At 35.5% G+C, this 20,011-nt stretch overlaps 1 protein-coding gene across 2 annotated transcripts in view; it reads right to left on the bottom strand.

Annotated features, from left to right (window-relative positions):
- The window catches only part of inpp5l (inositol polyphosphate-5-phosphatase L), a 128,531-nt gene that overhangs the window by 69,448 nt on the left and 39,072 nt on the right, over positions 1-20,011 (bottom strand). For both annotated transcript variants that reach the window (XM_051924212.1, XM_051924210.1), the window contains exons 2-4: positions 17,420-17,461; positions 9,491-9,591; positions 7,711-7,798 (exon numbers count right to left, since the gene is read on the bottom strand). In XM_051924212.1, the coding sequence (XP_051780172.1) occupies positions 7,711-7,798; positions 9,491-9,591; positions 17,420-17,461 (231 nt within the window). The remainder of the gene's footprint in view (positions 1-7,710; positions 7,799-9,490; positions 9,592-17,419; positions 17,462-20,011) is intronic.

The raw sequence follows: 20,011 nt of genomic DNA on the forward strand, positions 1-20,011 counted from the left end.
ATGTTGCAATGGGATTTCCAAGAACGATATTTCATGTTTACTTAAAGAACTACAAAAATCACAGAATAAAAGTAGAAGTACAGGGAAGCAAATATTTAATTCATTCAGGAATCAGTAACAATGTTTTAGACAAGGATTTGTTGCCACCTACTGGACAAACTGCCAATTTTTGTAAAAAGAGTGTATATTCTCTGTGTATTTCAGTACAGGTTGGGGGTTCGCTGGATAAGTCCATTTCAACCAATAAAACTGATGTAACCAAGTATGATCCATATACTTTAGAAAGTGGGTGGATACATTTTTATTTAATTCTTTTTGTACTCTCGTTTATTTTCATTTTTTCTAGCAAAACTGGATACACCAAAATATGGATGAGCCTTTATTCCAAAACTATTATAAAAAATCTTCTTCAACTTTGCTCTGTTTTTTTCTGATCATGTTTTACGAAAGCAAAATACTAAGATGGGCTGACCGGGCCACCCTACCCCCAAACAAGGTCTTCCAGCACCTCTTTTGTAATAATCAGACTACTCCCAGGCCAATCAAGAGATACAATCACTCCAGCATGAACTAGGCCTGCAGCCTAGCCTTTATCAATCATTGGGCCATGCCCATGCCCGAATACACTTCCCAATGGATGAGTCCAGAGGGCATTCTATCTATGAGCCCACTGTACCTCACCTGGCTCCTCTCAATCCAAAGAAGCATCTGTGTGCTCCTACTCTGAGGTCATTCTGTGTTGTACAAGTCATTACTCTGTCACAAAGAGTGGGCCCTGTAGCACTGCCTGATAAACCATTTAAAGATATAATCAGAAACATTAAGGACTACTGAAAAATGGTTCATATCTGCCTCAGAATTCATTGTCACTTAATGTCCCCCTGTTGGAAACTCAAAAATATTACAACAAAACCAGAAACCAGTTTATTTGAAACAAAATGCTTTTATTTATAAATCAGAAGACAAGAAAAGTTTCACTGAAGAAGTAGTAGAACAGAAACAATAAACATGATATGATACCATAAAGGCCTACTAAACCACTTTATTTGATCTAAAGGTCCTCTTTCAACTTACTCCCTCTAGCTCCAGGTCTGCCTGCCTCTGGGTCCTCTTTAACCTTTACTTTTATACTGTGATGTATTAATGGGACAACATCAGATGCACAGAATTCAGTTTGGTAAAACTCATATTAATAAAACAACAATATAAGAATATAAAAAGAATAATAACTACAATAACCATTATTTCCCAACATTCTTCAAATAAGCAATTTAAGAAAAAACACACTGTATACATTTATCACATCATAAGGTTCAGGATTCATGCATCTCACAATAACATTATAAAAACTGATAAAAAAAGCCATAGTTTTTGATTGACTTGAGCCGTTTCACAGTTGGAATGAAAACAAACAGTGGTTGCACAGAGCGTGATGGAAAATATCTTAACGGCTTTTGCAAAAGTACAGTGCAATAATTATAGAATTACTGCAAACCACTCTCTATAGCTACTTCTTTCCCTTGATAAACATATAGATGTACTAACTCTGAAATACTAACCCTACCCTTAACCCTAAATGAGAAGGTCTAAAAATTGTCACTAACAGACCTGTGTTAAATGTTATTTGCATCTTGTGACACTATAAACCTCTTTAACTATCTCAGAAATAATTGCTGTTCAGTGTTACTATCATCGGCTTGAAAAATTGCCAGCTTTATTCATGAAAATATAAACTGCAAAATATGCATTTAAAGTAAACAATGTGCCACACCCCGTCAAAAGGACTGCTGTTAAGAGAGCTGATAACGAAGAACCACAGAAGATTCAGATTTCAGTACTCAAAACACCCAAAACAACAAACCTTCGTAACGATACCAGTAAAAGCACAGACGAGGCTAGACAGCATCCAACTTCTGACTGCATATCTAAATGGATAACTAAAGAAAGTTAACATTACTGTTTAATTGGAAATGTAAATATGCCATGCCAGAATATATCTATAACATTTTAACATGTAGTATATCCATAGACCACAATGCTTATCTAAACAATATTTGCTGCTGTTATGCCATATAGTGAAGCAATACTCAACATGAGAGATACCACAGCAGACAGAAGAACTTCTCAAAAGCATGGAGAAAAATTGCTGGGTCTTCTCTGTCACAGTGCTCATTACAACATACAAGTTAATTATTAAGATTCAAGATACCTGTGCTACTGAGCTCCTGAACAGATAAGAGCAATTTTAGCTTTTTATTTTCTCTCAATGTGAAGTCTTTTGTTCAGTATCTTTTGCTATCTCCCTGAAACCCTAGCAGTTTAAAATGCATGGACTAGAGAACTTGGGGGCAGCTTTTTAGGAAGAATTCCTGTGGGTGTAGCCTTTGCAGTTTCAGATTTTTCTGATGTTAACTACAAACTTTTTAACAAAGTCGTGCATTCTCATATAGCTCTTCAACCAGTTGTTAAAAAATACTTTTAAAGCTCCACTAAACCTCTGGATGCCAAGTTCCACTTAGGGCAAAGTTGAAGAGGATGGCTCTGAAGTAAGCACAGTAGAGCAGTAAATGTGACATAGAGTGTACTACTATTGTTTAATGCACTAATAATAATAATAATTCATTACATTTATATAGCTGTATTGCAATTTAAAGGTTAAACACTGTTGTACACAAATAATCAAAGAGATTTTCTTGTGGTGTATTACTCCATTTTTAGTAAACTAATATTTTTAAGCTCATCATTGCCCACTGTAGCTCTCTGAGGTGATGATGTTGCTCATTACTAATGCATGTTGCACCCAATATGACCAAAGACCTATTTTCACAGCAACCAGTTTTTCCTACTTGGTACACCCAAGAAATGAAAGAGGTACAGGAGCATTGCAACTACACTTGTTTGTCATCTTCTCAAAAATAAAATCTTGCCAATCATTATGAAGTGTTTTATTTTTCATTTTTAATATTGGAATATTTTGTACAGTGCACTGGGCTCAAAAATGGAAATGCATTTAATGAGAATAAACAGAAATTGATTTGAATTGGAATGTTACTGCCCCCCCCCTCCCCCGCCCCCTCAGTCTTTTCAGTTTCTTTCCTTGATATCCTACTGTGGCTGATGATATCACTACTACTTTGCCATGCTACGCGTACTGCCACTGGAAACCTTACAATTCGAAACACCAGAAATTCTCATTTTAATTCTATTTATGCTATAGGTAGGCAATTTATTTTTCAAAGTATGCATGAGAAGTTAAAATTACAATATGATGAAATAAGTTGTTCAAGTTGGTAAAAATTGAAAATTTAATGCTAAATTTCATTATTCAGAATTTTTTTCAAATATCTTAATTGAATGCATTTCTCAGCTATGCCTCTTAACTGACATCAACAATTTGAAACTATAATAATAATAATTTTTATTTTTATTTATGTAGCACATTTCTCAAAAACAAGGGTATTTTAGAACCATAAGAAGCCAGAAGCAAGTAACAATAAAACAACAGAACAAACAAAAAGAACATTCGACAAAGGTTAAAAATCTAAGAATGACGAAAAATATTCATTAAACTGAAAAGTTTTCAATTTAGTTTGAAAAAATGAAAGTGAAGAGCAATAGTGAAAATATTTAGGTAAGGAGTTCCAGATGTGGAGGGTCTAGATCATGCACAAATTTAAAAGTAATAAGTGCACATTTATATTTGATACATAAAGAAACAGGTAGCCAGTATAAATGATAAAGGACAGGAATAATGTACTCTCTTCTCTTGGCTTGTGTGAGAAGCCTAGCAGCTGAATTCTGGATATATTGCAGTCTAGTGAGTATTACTGGAAAACCCGCAAACAGGGAGTTATAACAGTCAAGGCAAGAAACAATGAAAGCATGTAAGTGCTATAGTATCAGGCAAAGATGGAAGATACTACGAAGGTGTTTATAACCATTTTTTATAAGTGAATTTATATGTGACTGAAAGATAAGTGATGAGTCAAAACGTACACCTAAATTCCATAAAACTTGTGATGAGTGAATCAGTACATCATCAATGTTAAGGCTGAAGTCGTAGAGGTAGTTGATTTGGGGGCAACTAATAACACTTCAGTGTTATCAGAACTCTGTTTAAGAACATTAGCATCCAGGCAAATATTTAAATCAGAAAAGTATTCAAGCAAACAGCAGGGTGGGAGGTTGATGGTAGACCCATTAAATCTGAGTCTCATCTGCAAAACAACAAAAGCTGAGACGATGTTGGTGAAAAATTTGTCCTAAGGGGCACCTTGAGTAACAGGGGCATGAAAGGATTTATGACTTCTTTTGATTTTCCCATTATGTCAAGCAAAGAGGCAGTGAGTTTGATGGTAGGCCTTAATTATTATAACAATTAGGCTAGTTGGCTTTCAGAAGCTAATTGTCTAATTGCTTAAAAGCTTGACATTATTTTCTAAAATTTCCCAAGCTGTTTAAAGGCCCATATAACAAAGTGTATGTAAACTTGTGACGCACTGAAATTGTGACAGTCCAGAAAAAGTGAAATAATCTGTCTATGAACATTGCTGGGAAAAATTACTTTTGCCCTGCACAAAGCAGATGTCTTAAAACTTCTTCTTCTTTCAGTTGCTCCTGTTAGGGGTTGCCATAGCAGATCATCTTCTTCCATATCTTTCTGTCCTCTGCATCTTGTTCTGTTACACCCATCACCTGCATGTCCTCCCTCACCACATTCATAAACCTTCTCTTACGCCTTCCTCTTTTCTTCTTCCCTGGCAGCTCTATCCTTAGCATCCTTCTCCCAATATACTCAGCACCTCTCTGCTACACATGTCCAAACCAAACCAATCTCGCCTCTCTGACTTTGTCTCCCAACCGTCCAGCTTGAGCTGACCCTCTAATGTACTCATTTCTAATTCTGTCAATCCTTGTCACACCCACTGCAAATCTTTAACTTCTAACTTTAAACTTTAACTCTGCCACCTCCAGCTCTGTCTCCTGCTTTCTGGTCAGTGACACCATCTCCAACCCATATAACATAGCTGGTCTCACTATCGTCCTGTAGACCTTCCCTTTTACTCTTGCTGATATTCATCTATCACAAAATACTCCTGACACTCTTCTCCACCCATTCCACTCTGCCTGCACTCTCTTTTTCACATCTCTTCCACAATCCCCATTACTCTGTACGGTTGATCCCAAGTATTTAAACTCATCCACCTTCGCCAACTTTACTCCTTACACCCTCACCATTCCACTGACCTTCCTCTCATTTACACACATGTATTCTGTCTTGTTCCTACTGACCTTCATTCCTCTCCTCTGTAGAGCATATCTCCACCTCTCCAGGGTCTCCTCAACCTGCTCCTTTACTATCACTACAGATCACAATGTCATCAGCAAACATCATAGTCCACGGGGACTCCTGTCTAATGTCGTCTGTCAACCTGTCCATCACCACTGCAAATAAGAAAGGGCTCAGAGTCGATCCCTGATGCAATCCCACCTCCACCTTGAATGCATCTGTCACTCCTACCGCAGACCTCACCACTGTCATAATTCCCTTGTACATATCCTATACAACTGTACTTCTCTGCCACTCCTGACTTCTTCATACAATATCACAGCTCCTCTCGAGGCACCCTGTCATATACTTTCTCCAGGTCCACAGACGAAATGCAACTCTTTCTGGTCTTCTCTATACTTCTCCATCAACATCCTCAGAGCAAACATCGCATCTGCGGTGCTCTTTCTTGGCCTGAAACCATACTGCTACTCACCAATCATCACTTCACTTAGCTTCCACTACTCTTTCCCAGACGTGTTAAACAATATTCCAAATTTATAGTTTTAGTTACTATAAAATCTGTGTAGGGGTTAAAGAGAGTTTTAAAGAATTCACCCTCAGTGTATGTAAACTTCTGACTTCAACCGAAAGTTACCAAGTAGCGTAGTAGAACTAGCGTAGTAGACAGCAGGACTTTTCAAAAGTCAGTTTGATGTTGTTTTGTACAAATTAGTCTGAATGATCTGTTCTAGTGAAAAGTTTTTTTTAACGTTCTGATGTTGTATGTATTGTATGTTTTAGTAATTTACTGTTTTAGTATTAACAGCTGTATGTATGTGCAAATTCTCTGAAGTTGTACTCATTGAAAAATGGTATATAAAAATAAATTGAATTCAGCTGAATTGTGTGTAGGTGAAAGAGGCATATATTTATGGCTACCAGCCTACACATATTTACTACCTTCTCACCTTGCTTACCCTAATGCCACTGCTTCTGCCTTCAGTTTCAAGTTTGTATGACCCTTTCTTCAATTGGAGGATTCAGGCATATTATTACGATATCTTTCTGAAGACACATTTTATATTGTGGTTGTAAGAGCCATTTGTTAGTTAGTAAGGTTATGTTAAATTGATAGAAGTATTTCCTATTATAACCCCCACAAGCTAAACTATAAATTGAACATTCTAATTATTTCTTGTCCCTCTGACTACAGATTAGTCACAGTTTATGATCTGCCTTGCAGTTGGTAAGGCATGGAGGGTAAACAGTTTGAAACTGTACTGCTCGTACTTACAGAATGTATTAAGTGAAACCAATGAATGTTTGCCATAGAAAAATAACACAACTTTTAAGTACGGAAAGTAATTAAAGTTTAACACTAGAAAGTTAAGATTGCAGAAGAAATCTTTTTTTTTTTTTTGCTTTTTTCCTTTTATTCCATGTGCGTAATAACTTTTTCTGAATTTTTATGTTTTCTTTTTATAAAATCTTCACTAAACTTTTAAAATGAACTTTATCGGACTGAGAAATTTCTTTTGTTAGGCGTTTGACTTATGCCGGATCCCACCTTGCCAAGTCAGTAACTGCTTGACTTTGGGAACCTGGAAAAGATACAGTTACAGTGCTACTATCATCATTGTAAACTGCTAACCTCAATTTATACTATGCTTTATTATCCCTTCTCTGAATATTTATCCCATATATGTATAAGCACTCTACTTGTTAAGGCATTCTTTCTGTTTATTTTTAAAAATTATAATTAGACTAATTTTTAGCATATTTTATATCCTCTGTTTCTATGATTATATCAAAGGCATTTTTAGTAGGTTGATTGGACTTCTTTGAAAACATAATATAAATCTAACATCTGCATTCCTTCTAAGTTTTTTCTAACTGGTATCCAGGTATACTCACTTTCTCTTTTACTGTTAGCACTGTACACAACTACTGTCTCTTTAATTTCATTCTTTTTCACTATCGGCTCGCTTCTTGGCCTAACATATTCTTATTTCCATAAATCCACAAAAGCAAGCGAGGTCCTGATCACAGTAAAGTCTTATCTATAGCCACTTCATGGCAGGGTCTCCTTAGTGCCACTGTGGGAAACTAGACCAGACCAGAGGGCTACTAGGGGTGGTACAACACATAAAAATGTGATAAGGAGACAAGATAGTCTTATAAGAGATTCATAGAAAAGAAAGTAGAAAATATGTACACAACAAACAAGACATTTCTTTGTCTCTCCAGGGATTATTACTAAAATGAATGTAGCCATAACCTGGTGACTATGATTATATTTCAAAAGAAAAAAAAATTATAAGTAGACAAATAGTAAATAATGGTGGTGGGTTTCACATGAAAATTTCAAACCTCAAAATAATATTTGTAATGATTACGTGATCACCCATCTTCCCCAATTCACCTGCAATCTTACTCACCGTAAAACAGCTCTTCATCCTAAAATCATTGTCCACATAAACACAAGCTCGATCAAAGTCTTTCATTTCCCTGCTTGACAAAATATTGCTGCAGATATAAACAGAAGAGTGTCATTAATAACAATGACTAATAACTTCCATCCTGAGTAAAAATGTCCAAATTATTTCTACCTGAGCATGTTTTATATGCAACCTATTTGATTCTGGCAGTAAAACTGACATAAATACATTAGTGATCAAGAAAGAAGTATGTTCCAAAAGGATTATTTTGAATGTGGTATTCTATTTTTTTGTGACCAATTCTTTTATTAAAGGGTAAAACAACTAAATACAAACCTAGTTTACACATTAACAGTGTGCACAAATAAATTATGATGCACTGTTTAATTAATTCACATTTTAATTAATATATTAGTTGGGTTTAATAAATATTAAATTATTACTGTGGCATGTAAAATTATTCAATCCTCATCATAATTTTTTGCATGACAAAAAGATTTGTACACACATTTATCCATTTAGTATTTTTAATGTGAGCTCTTATGCTGTAACAGTACACTTCCAAATTCAAAATAAACCATTTTCTGTAGATATAGAACTGAAGACGAAAAAATTAAAAAGTTAATGTTCGCAGATCTACTGGTGCCAATTCAACCGAATGGTTGTTAAAATATCTTGCATGCTATTGCACGTTTTTTTAATTATTATGCTGTATTGAATACTGTATACTGTAAGACTTCAACTATGTGTGCGTTCATTTTATTTATTTGTGCAAACAGACTAGCCTATTGGCAATGGAGACAAACTTATAAAAAAAAACAAAAAAAAACAACTGCAGTTCAATTTCCACTTAGAAACAAATATGTGACCATAAGCAAGACACTTAATCACCCTGGTCTCTAAATAAACAATAATGAATGTTTTTTCGTACATGACCTTGAGTTACGACATCTGCCAAGTACTGAATAACTATGAAACAATGGAGGTGCATCTGCTGTAGAACAAAAGCTTGCAAGTATTAAAATGTGTTATGAATGGAAAACAAAAGGTTGAAACTGAAAAATCAGAAAAAACAATGACAATATATAGAGAAAATATACTTTATACAAGTATAAAAGTTGTGCAGATATAAATATTGCACTGTGAAAAACACAAAAGACAGCTGGACTTCAGCTATAACAAACAAATCTATAAAAAAAAGTTGAAAATAATGTAAAATAAATAAAGTAACGCTATATTAAAACACTGCGTTATTATTAAAATCACATTTTAAGCACTATGTGGAAATATGATTACTATGCAAAGAAGAGAGTTTACTTAGATTCAGTAAAGGGATAGCAATCACGCTATTAAACGTGATTTGTGAATTTCCCCTTGGGATTAATAAAGTATCTATCTATCTAAACGTAGAAACAGACTATTAGGTGGGAAGGGGTGGTTAATAATGCTCAAAAAGAACTAAAAAATGTTTTAATCTTACACAATAACAATCATAAACTTAAACGTGTACGCTGGAAAAAATTTGATGTTATTCTCTCTCCCTTTTTATCCTACAATTCCAGTTCAGGTTTGCAGAGAGTTGGTATCTATCCTTACGTTGAAAAGGAGTATTAACGATTACAACACTCCAATACAAATAACAAATCCAATTTTTTTTTGCAAAACAGAGATGATTTACCTTTAACTCATAGATTCTGAGTACAAAATAGCTTTATTAAAGTTAAACATAGGCTTAGAATAATGTTATAACAGGTAGTACTTTTGGAATTTAATGACTTACTTGATAAAGTCTTCTACATGACTGATATTCAACTCATAATCCTTTCCTCCAACCTCCTGACAATGCAGGGCTATAAAGTATGGCTTGTATCTGTGAATTGTCTGTGAAAGACAACAACATTTCAGATATGAACATTAATCATTACATATTAAAAGGTCATGCTTCATTTGACTGAAAAATTATTATTATTAAAATTAAGCCTGTAGCCACTGTTGTTTTTCTTCTGTAGATCTGGCAGAGTGGCCTAACCTTGCAGACTCAGACACAAGCTGAAAATATACCCCCAGAATGGCACCCTTTCACCTCATACTCATGCAGGCACACACATTAACTCAAACCAGGTCAACTAAGAGGTGTCAATCAAGCAGCTGTGAACATCTGTGAAATGTGGAACAGGGAAATTAGAATACCCAAAGGAAACCTATAAACTTCACGTTGTCCAGGTAAAATTTAAACCTAGTTCTCTGAGGCATTAAGGTAACACAGCTACCCACTGCACAACTGTGCTGTCCCCTTCACAATGTTACTTTTTAATGGATAAATATAAAGCAGACTCACAAAATAATAAAATATATTTTTAATAAATAATGGTCTATTAGACAATACTTTTTTATAAACTTGCCCCCCAAGCTTTACCACCATGATTTACTTCTAGATAGGTGTCTGTCCATTTTCTGGAATACAGGTGATTAGATACTCAAACACTGCAAGCACAAACTGTTTAGCTTTTCGTTGCACTCAAAAGGTAATGGCAAAACGCTCTGCTGCTGTAGGGGTACAGTAAATCTTACTGCAAAAGTGAAAATGACTAGAATGTGACATCTAATAATAAGTCTGATTCTAGAGATACCCTTCACTGAAAGCTTTATAGAGAAGATCACCAGAGGAACTTTGTATATTAAGTGTGAGCCTTTATTGCAGAAAGTGAGCAGAAAGGGTGCAGACTGCTGATGTATGAAGAGTAAACCTAGATGTCTGCATAGGAGTTGATTTGGAAAAAGCAGACAAGCAAAATGCTGAGTACACGTAGAGGTTCAGACACAGCAATGTCATCAGTAGTGAGAGGTGCATGGAAGAAATTCTGTGAGCTGTCCCCCAATGTTACTTCTAAAGGAGCCTCTCGGATACTAAGGAAAAGATTAATGAAATCTGTGTTAGGGAGTAGTATGCTCTGCGAGAGTGACTTGTGGTGAATGAAAGCAGAACATGAAGCAAAGGCGGCGGAATGAACAGAAATGAAAACGATCAGTTGAATGTGTGAATGAGAGAAGACAAATGCCAAGCTGAGAGAAAGACTTGGTGTGGACGAGCTTGGTATTGCGCTGAGGACAAACAGAATAAGGTGGTTTGGGCATGTGGAGTGAAAGGCAGAATATGACTGGATGAAGAGGTGCACCAAGATAGAAGCAAAAGGGATGGGTCCCAGAGGGTGCCAAAAATTATATGGTTGAAAGTGGTGTTGATATGAAAAGAACATGTCTCACTCCAAAGGATGCCCACATCAACGGGCAAAGAAGCATTTGGGAGGTAGACTGATTAACCAGGGTAAACCAAGAAAATGGTCATTAAATAGGTGATTGATTATTAACACACACTTTAAATACAGGACTTTACTGATATATACAGCATTTCTATATGCTGCCAGTCCATAATTGTAGAAAATGTATTTTATTTAGAAAGAATTTAGACTTCAGTTATTAAGTTAATCATTTATAATAATTTAATTAGGGATTTTGTAAATAAATTAACAAAAGTCAAAGGAGACATAAATAGGTCATTTAAGATAACCTGCTCTATAACTGTCACCTGTTATATTTCAGCTGGGGCTTGCTACCTGGTTTATGTTTCCTTTTTTTGTATTTTCTATCATTTGTGAACTTGTTTTCATATTTTTTATTATAATGTTTGCAAATATTGTTTTAAGTAAACATTATTTAGTTCTCATGTATGTATTGCTGCATGTAAACTACATTCCTTCATGTTTTGTGGGAGGAACCCCAAGAGGCAGGTCCACTTTGACATTAAGGTTTCTACCTTTATTTTCAGGTGACGAAGATGGCTCCATGCAGTGCATTACTGAGAGTTCTTGGAGTATCTGCCTTGTGAGTATTGTTTCTTTCAGTTTTTCTGACTTAGTGAATTTTTGCTTCTTGTTTCTAGATTTTGTCTTAGGATAGTGATTGGATTTGATAGCCTTGGGTTGCCTTTTTATGCATACTGTCTTTTCCTTGTTATTCATTCAGTTTTGATTATTTAGTAAATTACTTTAATTTAAAGAATTTTGTTTTGTTTTAATCCCTCAAGCCAGAAGGGTCATCCACTCCATTGAAGGGCCTTGTTGTGTAACTGGGAGATTTTAAGGTATTTTTGCACTTTAAAAGCCAGGGCCCCATTTTGGGCCTGTGCAAGCCTAAAAGCCTGCCACCTGAGTCTGAGAGCTGGCCACCTGTGGTAATGCCTGTTTCTAGGCAGACCAATGAAAATAATGGTCTTGTTCCTGTACTACTTTTAAAGCCTATGACTATTTTGCCATTTTGTGTCCTATGTTCACAACATCAGCGAAGCGATGCAGTCTTTATTTGTGATGGCTCAAGGATCCTGTATTCTGTGTTCCAATCCTATACCTAGATGCCACTGTGACGGATGGCGGCCGGTGCCATTACCTGGGATGCCTCTAAAACAGAAGGACATCGGGAGAGGACTTCTGAAGGACGCTATCTCCCCTGAAATGTTACTTGGCAGCCCCCCTGGGTTGCAATGGTGCCTCGGATTCCCACAGGGCTGTATGGGAATTACTATTTGCTGGCACAGCACTGTTGGTTTCTGTAGATGTTGCAAGGAGGGGGGTGGTGGAACTGTAGGAGCTGCAAAGCCCTACTTTGGGCTTCAGCCACACCTGGGAGCAATTTCAGACCTCCCTAATGAACCACCTGGAGTGCTCCCAGGTGTGGATTAAAAGGGAGCCAGTTGCCTCACAGAGGGAAAGCTAGAGTTGGAGGACAATGCTTGTAAAGCTTGTCTGTGGAGAAAGAAGAAGGAGGCTGCAAAGCTCTAGAGGAAAGAGACAGTTTATTGTGCTTGTTACTGTAGGCATCAGTCCTGGGAGACTTCTCCAGTTTAAGGTGCCTTTCCCTGAGTAAAAGGCTTTGTGCTGGACTGAACTGGTGTCATTGCTTGTTTGTGTTGGCTTGGGGTGGCAGATCTTCACACCACCACCTGCGTGGAGACTATATGTTCTCCCCATGTCACGTGAGCCCACCTCCCACATTTCAAAGACAGATTATGCCAACTGTCAAGTCCAAATTGGCCTATCTTTGGTTCCTATATTGTACCCTATCCTGCTGGAACAGGTTCCAGCCCCAGTTAACTGTTAATTAGATTAAGCATGTCTGAGATTATTATGTTACTATATAATGACTGTTTCCCAGCATATTCATTCTTGTTCGAGTCAGTTCCAAGTAAACTACACTGGTCAGGAATGAATGGGTTATTTTACACGGGTAGTGTTTTGCATGCTTTACGCACACACTCTTTTTTTCTGTGCTTAGGCCGTCATTTGTATTAGGTCTGTTTAAATTGATCAAAACACAAACAAACTAAAATAAGACAAAAGCCTCAAGCAGACTGCAGTTGGTTAGTGTAAAATAAAACTTTTAGAATTGCCGATTTCAGTACTTTTTTTTTGTCACAGTCATTAGAAAAGTGCTACACTTCAATAAAGGACATTAGTAGATTTCTGGTAATGTTACTTCAGATAAAAGATTGCTTTTTTAAGTATATTTAATTATTTTCTGTGTTCACACTGCTTTGTAATGTTAATGTTATTATGTACTATTTTCACTATTTATTGTTTACTAGTTTTATTTGCTTGACACCTTTATCCAGACAAGTTACTGTACATGATCAGGCTATGTTACAATTCTATATAGATAACTTCTTTTATACAGTAACAGCATGGGTATAATAAAAAAGTTGCTCAAGGTCCCATAGTGAATTACACAAGAACTGGACATTGGGCTTTAAATTCCACTGATTTAGAAACTATACCTCTGTGTGTAGTGTATCCCAAGCTATTCACTGAAGTAATTTTATCTCACCAGTGTTGACATAAAACCTAGCCCAGAACATTTCGAGTGTAAGCAAGCACCCTGCACAAAATCATCTCATTTCAAAAACGTAAGGGTACGCCAATCATTGACATAGCTAAACTGAAAAAGAAAGTAATTAGTATGCTGTGTTAAAGTGGGTAACAGTTTATAGGTACTAAAATCTGCAGGATCTGCTGTAAGCAGTCTCCTAGTAACTCATCTTCCTTATTGTAGTCCTTCATCTCTTTCCCAATACATTCCAGAAAGAGTTTAAGTTGTAAAATACCCTCAAGTAAGAGTTATTAGATTGTCAGTCCTGCTTTTAATAAATAATTAGAATAAAATAATTAGAAACTTTAGACGGCATAATAATCATCTTATGATTCCTTGATTACATTCATAAAATGTCAATACATCATGAAGAGCAGACATATCCAATAACCAATTACTGACTTGCATGTTGTATAGACTCATTTCTTGTATATGCTTGTATATTAATTGTATATCCTTGGCAATTTGAAAGCAGAATTCATGACCTCATTTTCTACACTATTTAGCCATATGAAATGAAGCCATGTTATAATCTATACAACAACATTATTATTAAGAAATTTCTATGTGAACCTTACTTTTCTAAAACAGTTTATACAGTATGTATTAAGTGGGTCAGAATACTGCTATTTGTTATAATTGTAGTCGGTCATGGTTGTACTCCATTCACCAAGGGGACACTGCTCTGATGTTCCCAAGGGGAATAATGAGTGGTAAAGACACTTAAATGGGAAAAAACTGGGTCACAAGACCACAATAGTTGAGGAAAGCTGTTGTAGAGGAATTTAATGTAGAAATTAGAAAGAAATACTACAGATACATATGTTTTAAAACAACAACAGCAGCATTTATTTATATAGCACATTTTCATACAAATAATGTAGCTCAAAGTGCTTTACATGATGAAGAGAAAAAAAAGACTAAGTAAGAATTAAAATAACACAACACTAATTAACATAGAATAAGAGTAAGGTCAGATGGCCAGGGAGGACAGAAAAAACAAAAAAACTCCAGACAGCTGGAGAAAAAAATAAAATCTGCAGGGGTTCCAGACCATGAGACCGCCCAGCCCCCTCTTTACAATCTCATATGCAAAATTATATGAACCACAAGGCTCATGTGTGCTGTCACTAGTGGTTAAAACAATTTGGGGGCAAAATCTGAGAGGTCCTCTTTCATATAAAGGTAAGAAACTGACTTGAAACATGCCAGTGTAATGCACAGTGCAGCTCTACAAGGCGACATCACAGGATTTCAGGAAGATTGATGTAACAGTTTGGGGAGGATTATAACACTCATAGTAAATTATTTTGGTATTTTTCAGTCTTGTATAATTAATTGAGAACTAATATATACAAAAGAACCTCTGGACCACCTGCAACGAGATCCAAATTTCTCTTGTATCAGTAGATGCCCATCTTTATACTCCAACAGTACACAGAAACTGTACAATAATTATCTTACTGTCCTGTCCTGTAATATGCTGCTCATAATACATTTGGAGAAGATGTCTGAACAATACTGTAAATTTTTGTAAGACAGTTCTCTAGACAAATGAGTCTAAAATTAATAATATAACATTGTCAAACCAACAGCCTATCACAGGTGCACTGGGCTAAAAACGGGGTCTATAATATTTATCCCTGGAAACAACAACATCTTTAAAAAAAATAACAGACTTGCTTGTAGTTTATTTATTTACTTGGGAAGGAGGGATTTGAACACAAAAAGGAAATCAAAACCATACGAGAGGTCTGGGCGAAAAAATCAAGTAACCATTTAGAATTGCGCAAAATCAAAAAATTGCAGTCAAGAAAATTCGACCTTGAATCTGTAATTCTTAAACAAATTTGTACTTAATTATTTCTTTTAAAAGTGTATTTCATTTATTTTTAGGTAAAGTTTAAAAAGACATTACTGCAACTCTCAACTTTTAATTAACTGCATCAGACACATCATCATTTGACAAATGTGGAAAGGTTCAACAGTAATGGAAAAAAGCACAAAAGCTTCAATAACCAAATCATTATCAAATAAATAAAACAGAAGAACTTGTGAATATGTGAATAAAAACAAACTTCATAAAAACAGACAATGCTAAAAATACTACAAAATTGAAAAACTTTTCCAAAATGACTATAAATCAAGAGAATTGCCATCCAAAACTGTTTCCTCCTATGAATTTGGACAATTTTACATAATTGAGTTAACTGTAAATTAATTGTTGTGTCAAACGAATTCTGGAAGACGAATGTCATACTCTAAAGATAGCAGAGAACGGAGTTCTAGAGCACGAAAATGATTTTAAATATTCTTAGATATCTAACAGTGTGTGAATTAACAAAACATTTTTGGAATGGTCAGATCAAAGCCCTAATCTTTAGTGCCCCTAAATCTTGTCGTCATCTGCCAGAAGAGACTGCCTTGTTCTCTACAGATAAAGGAGTGGACAGCTGCTCCAGTTGAAGGAGCTTTAGCACATCAAGGTTTAATTCACAAGTGAGAGTAGAGGTGATTTTAAGATTGACCAACTAATCGGCAGACTCAGCAATTTTGTGGTCATTGTACCAGACTCTGATGGTGATATAACAGCAAAGTTCTCAGAAGAGACTTCTGTTTTATCGATCAGCCTACATAACTAGTGAGTACAAAAGGCCAAAATGAGGTTCCCTTCAGAGAGCTCTGGTCTATTCTTTGTGACTTGATGAGGAACAACAATACAAGAGGAACTCAGAGTAGAATTGCAGCCTGGTTAGGGCATGTAGTTAGGATGACCCCGACACTGCCTACTACTGTAGAAGATGGCCAAGGACACACTGTAGGGGTTATATATAATGTCCTGAAAGCACCTGGGAATTCTCTAAGATAAATAAGGAAAAGTTGACGGTCTGTCCAAGTGGTATTTTGCAAGCACAACTCTTACCAGGAACAGTTGAGTGAAAATGAAACAAAGGAATAGCCAAGTTAAAGTCAGTATCTCAACCTAAGAAATACTATGAGTTAGGACATTCAAAAGATTATTCATCTAACACCGAACACACCCAGCACATTCGGAGCATGTAAAGCAACTATTTAAGAACAAAATGGGAAAAACCTCTTATAAAAATGTAAGAGACTTGATTAGTAAACTACAGGAAATATTTGGCTCTTTTAATAGCTAATAAACATTGTGTGACTGCTTTAGTCACTTTACCAGAATTCATTAAATTTCTGTTAGATATATGTTTGTATGGGCATCAGTTATTTTGGTTATCTGCATTAGAATTTCTAAGATGATATACGTATACTACATTTGCTTATTTATATGACATAAAATCTTTTGAGGAAACTTCTAAAGAACCTCTAAACAGAGGCTACACTAATCAAATATTGCCATTTAAATACAGGATAACATTTCACACATTTAAAAACAATGAGAACCCAAAAAAGCAAAATGTTTAAAAAGCACAGATTGAAGCTAAGATTCTGTTTGCCATTAGATGGTCACTAAGAATAAGCAAAAGGCAGAATTAGATGCTCACAGCGACCAAACTAGCTCATACAGAACCATTCTTATCACTTTAGCTGTTACCCAGATCATACATTAACTGGCAAGCTGAAATGGTATGGTAGAAAAAGCTATTATGTACTGTTATTGAAAAGAAAAAAAATGACACTATTACTAGGAAGCCATGTAATATAGTACAAAAACAAAAATGGTGACAAGCTCCATATAGCTGTGCCTCTAACCAGTTAATAGTTATTGGCAACAAGGCTCAAATGTTAAAAGATTGGTATAAAAAGTACTCACCTTGTAAAACTCTCTGAGCCAGTTTGATTCAATCTCACCAAGCTGTTGAAGAGAAAGAAAAAAAGTTCATAAGCTTATGCACTTTTCTAGTTTATTCCATTAGGAACTTAAATGAACACTAAGACAAGGAGTTAAAGCTACACACCTAATTCAAGCATGGCCCTGCTTGGACCTAAGTGTGGAGAAAAAGTAGTCTCCGCTTTAATACTTTTGATTCAAACTTAAATGAATTGGGGCCTGGGCACAAGCTCATCACAGGACGCTCACACAAGTCAGGTAAAAATAATTCTGAATATCACTGTCTTTCAATCAAAAAATCTTTTAAAGAATCTCACTAAAAAAAGCAAGATTCTGTTTTTAAATCATTTCTGTTGGTTAAATATTTAGGATCAAGAAGAGGTCAGCAGGGACACATTGAAGTACAATGAGCTATATGGTGGTACAATGGTCACCACAGATACACAATAATGTCAATAGCTTGGCTCAAATTGCAGCATTGGTAATGTTTGTGAAAAGTCTGCTCATTCTCCTCATGACATATTGAGTTTTCTAGAAACACTCTAGTTTCCAATAGAATATGGTATCAGGATAAATTGACCAGTGAAAGTGTGCAAGCATGTTCTGCAACCCCTCAAGAGTTGGATTTTATCTTGTGCCCATAGCTGTCATGATAGACTTTGCCCTCTCACTATCACATCTTGTAACAAACAGGTTAGGAAAATGAAAGAAAAAATGAGACAGCATTTACCATTACAGTATTAAAACAGAACAGAAATTAGTACTTTTTAAGCCTGTTTCAGAGCCCCAATCATGTCCCCCATCCCACTATCTCAATGCTTGACCAACACACAAAACACACAAATTCCAGTAACTTTAGCACATAATCAATATGAACAGTTATGACTTTAGTGGTGAACGTCCAATTTCAGAATCTGCTTGGGACATTGGAGTTTCTTCATTGTGTGTAAAGATTGAATCAGCATTGCAGGCACTGATAAACTGTGATGACAACTAGAAATATCATTTTCAACACTTGCTGCTCGTTCGTCTCTCCTTCTCGTTATTATAGTTTCCCTCAGCATATGTTGCACTGTTTTCTGTTTAATCTGCAAGGTCACTTTCTTCAGCGGATTATCTTACTCCTCCTCATTATTTTGCCCTTCTTTATGCACTCTGTTATATGCAGCTCTGACCAGCTATAGTTGTCTGTTAACCGGAAGCAAATAAGTGGTTGAGCAGGATCAAAGTTATTGTAAAGAGAGCCCTTTGTCACTCTTTTTGTGCTCTAGTGTGCCTGATGTCTGTTAACTAATTTTCTAGCAAGACTAAATGTAATGTGTTAATGAAATCAACAATGCTTTTGGTGTATGTACTGTATTATTTAAATGAGGCTTTATATTAGAATGTACTAGACAGGATTGTCACAACACCAAAATTTCAAACTTTGATATGATACTAAGAAAAGTATTGAAATTCTAAACTATTTTTGATACCCAATACAACATATAATGTAACTCAGTAATATTTTATTTTAGTAAATAGCAATTCTGTATGCATTCAAATCTTTATATTGGGGAAAACATACAGTATAATAGTAATTTTAGTCATTAAAGCATAGGAATAATCTACTACAGTAGTATTTAATAGACGTGGGTTTAACCTTAATACGCATTCCCATCCAGTTAGTCATAATCTTATATTAGCAGATTTGAATTTGCAGCTGATTTCCATAGCAATAATCATCAAAGTAAAAAAAAAATCAAAATCAAAACACAATTGCAGACACCATTGGTGAAGTGGCTGCTATAGCCAGCCAAATCAATCAACTTTTACTTAAGGTACCACACCACATTTCAATTTCTACTACAATACACTGAGTATATGAGCACAAGGAGGAGTAGCACCATTGCTAAAGCATGTCAGCACTGAAAAGTTGTGGTACCTTAGATTATATAGTAAATAAGATGTAATATAATTTTTAGATTGCACATAATAGAAAATAAGAAAGTAATGCACATGTCACAACGATTTTTACAAATTGAGGGAGTGACATAGTCCTAGTGCTAATTAGTGCTGCCCCTAGTTGAATAGAGTGCAATAAAACTGTCCCTTAGGCAAAAATAATTACAGACCCCTGTCTTAATGCATTAAACATTTACAGTAACTAACTACAAAAAATGTAACCTGTAAAAAACAATGCAACAGTTCACAGGCTTATAATGATTCATGTTTCCATAATTTAGAAACATAATATTAATAGAAATGAGGTTTCAACTGTGGCCATGCCCACTGGCTCAAATGTCAAAAGCCAGAATGAGCTGGAAGTATATTTGTAATATAGGCTACACAATCACAACCATGAAGAATGGGTCTTAAAACAACATTAAAACTGTTACAATCGATATATATCGATATTTTGAAACTTTTGACAACCATAGTACCAGAATGCCCCTGAAGGCTTCATCGCTGCTATTATTGGTTTACATGCAATATAAAATGGATATTATATATGAATACATGATAATGTATGAGCAACCCTGATATCTATATTTTATGAATTAACTCATTTTCTCCTCAGAATATGTTAGTAAA

This window comes from Erpetoichthys calabaricus, chromosome 1, assembly GCF_900747795.2.
Source record: "Erpetoichthys calabaricus chromosome 1, fErpCal1.3, whole genome shotgun sequence".
Classification (NCBI taxonomy): domain Eukaryota; kingdom Metazoa; phylum Chordata; class Cladistia; order Polypteriformes; family Polypteridae; genus Erpetoichthys; species Erpetoichthys calabaricus.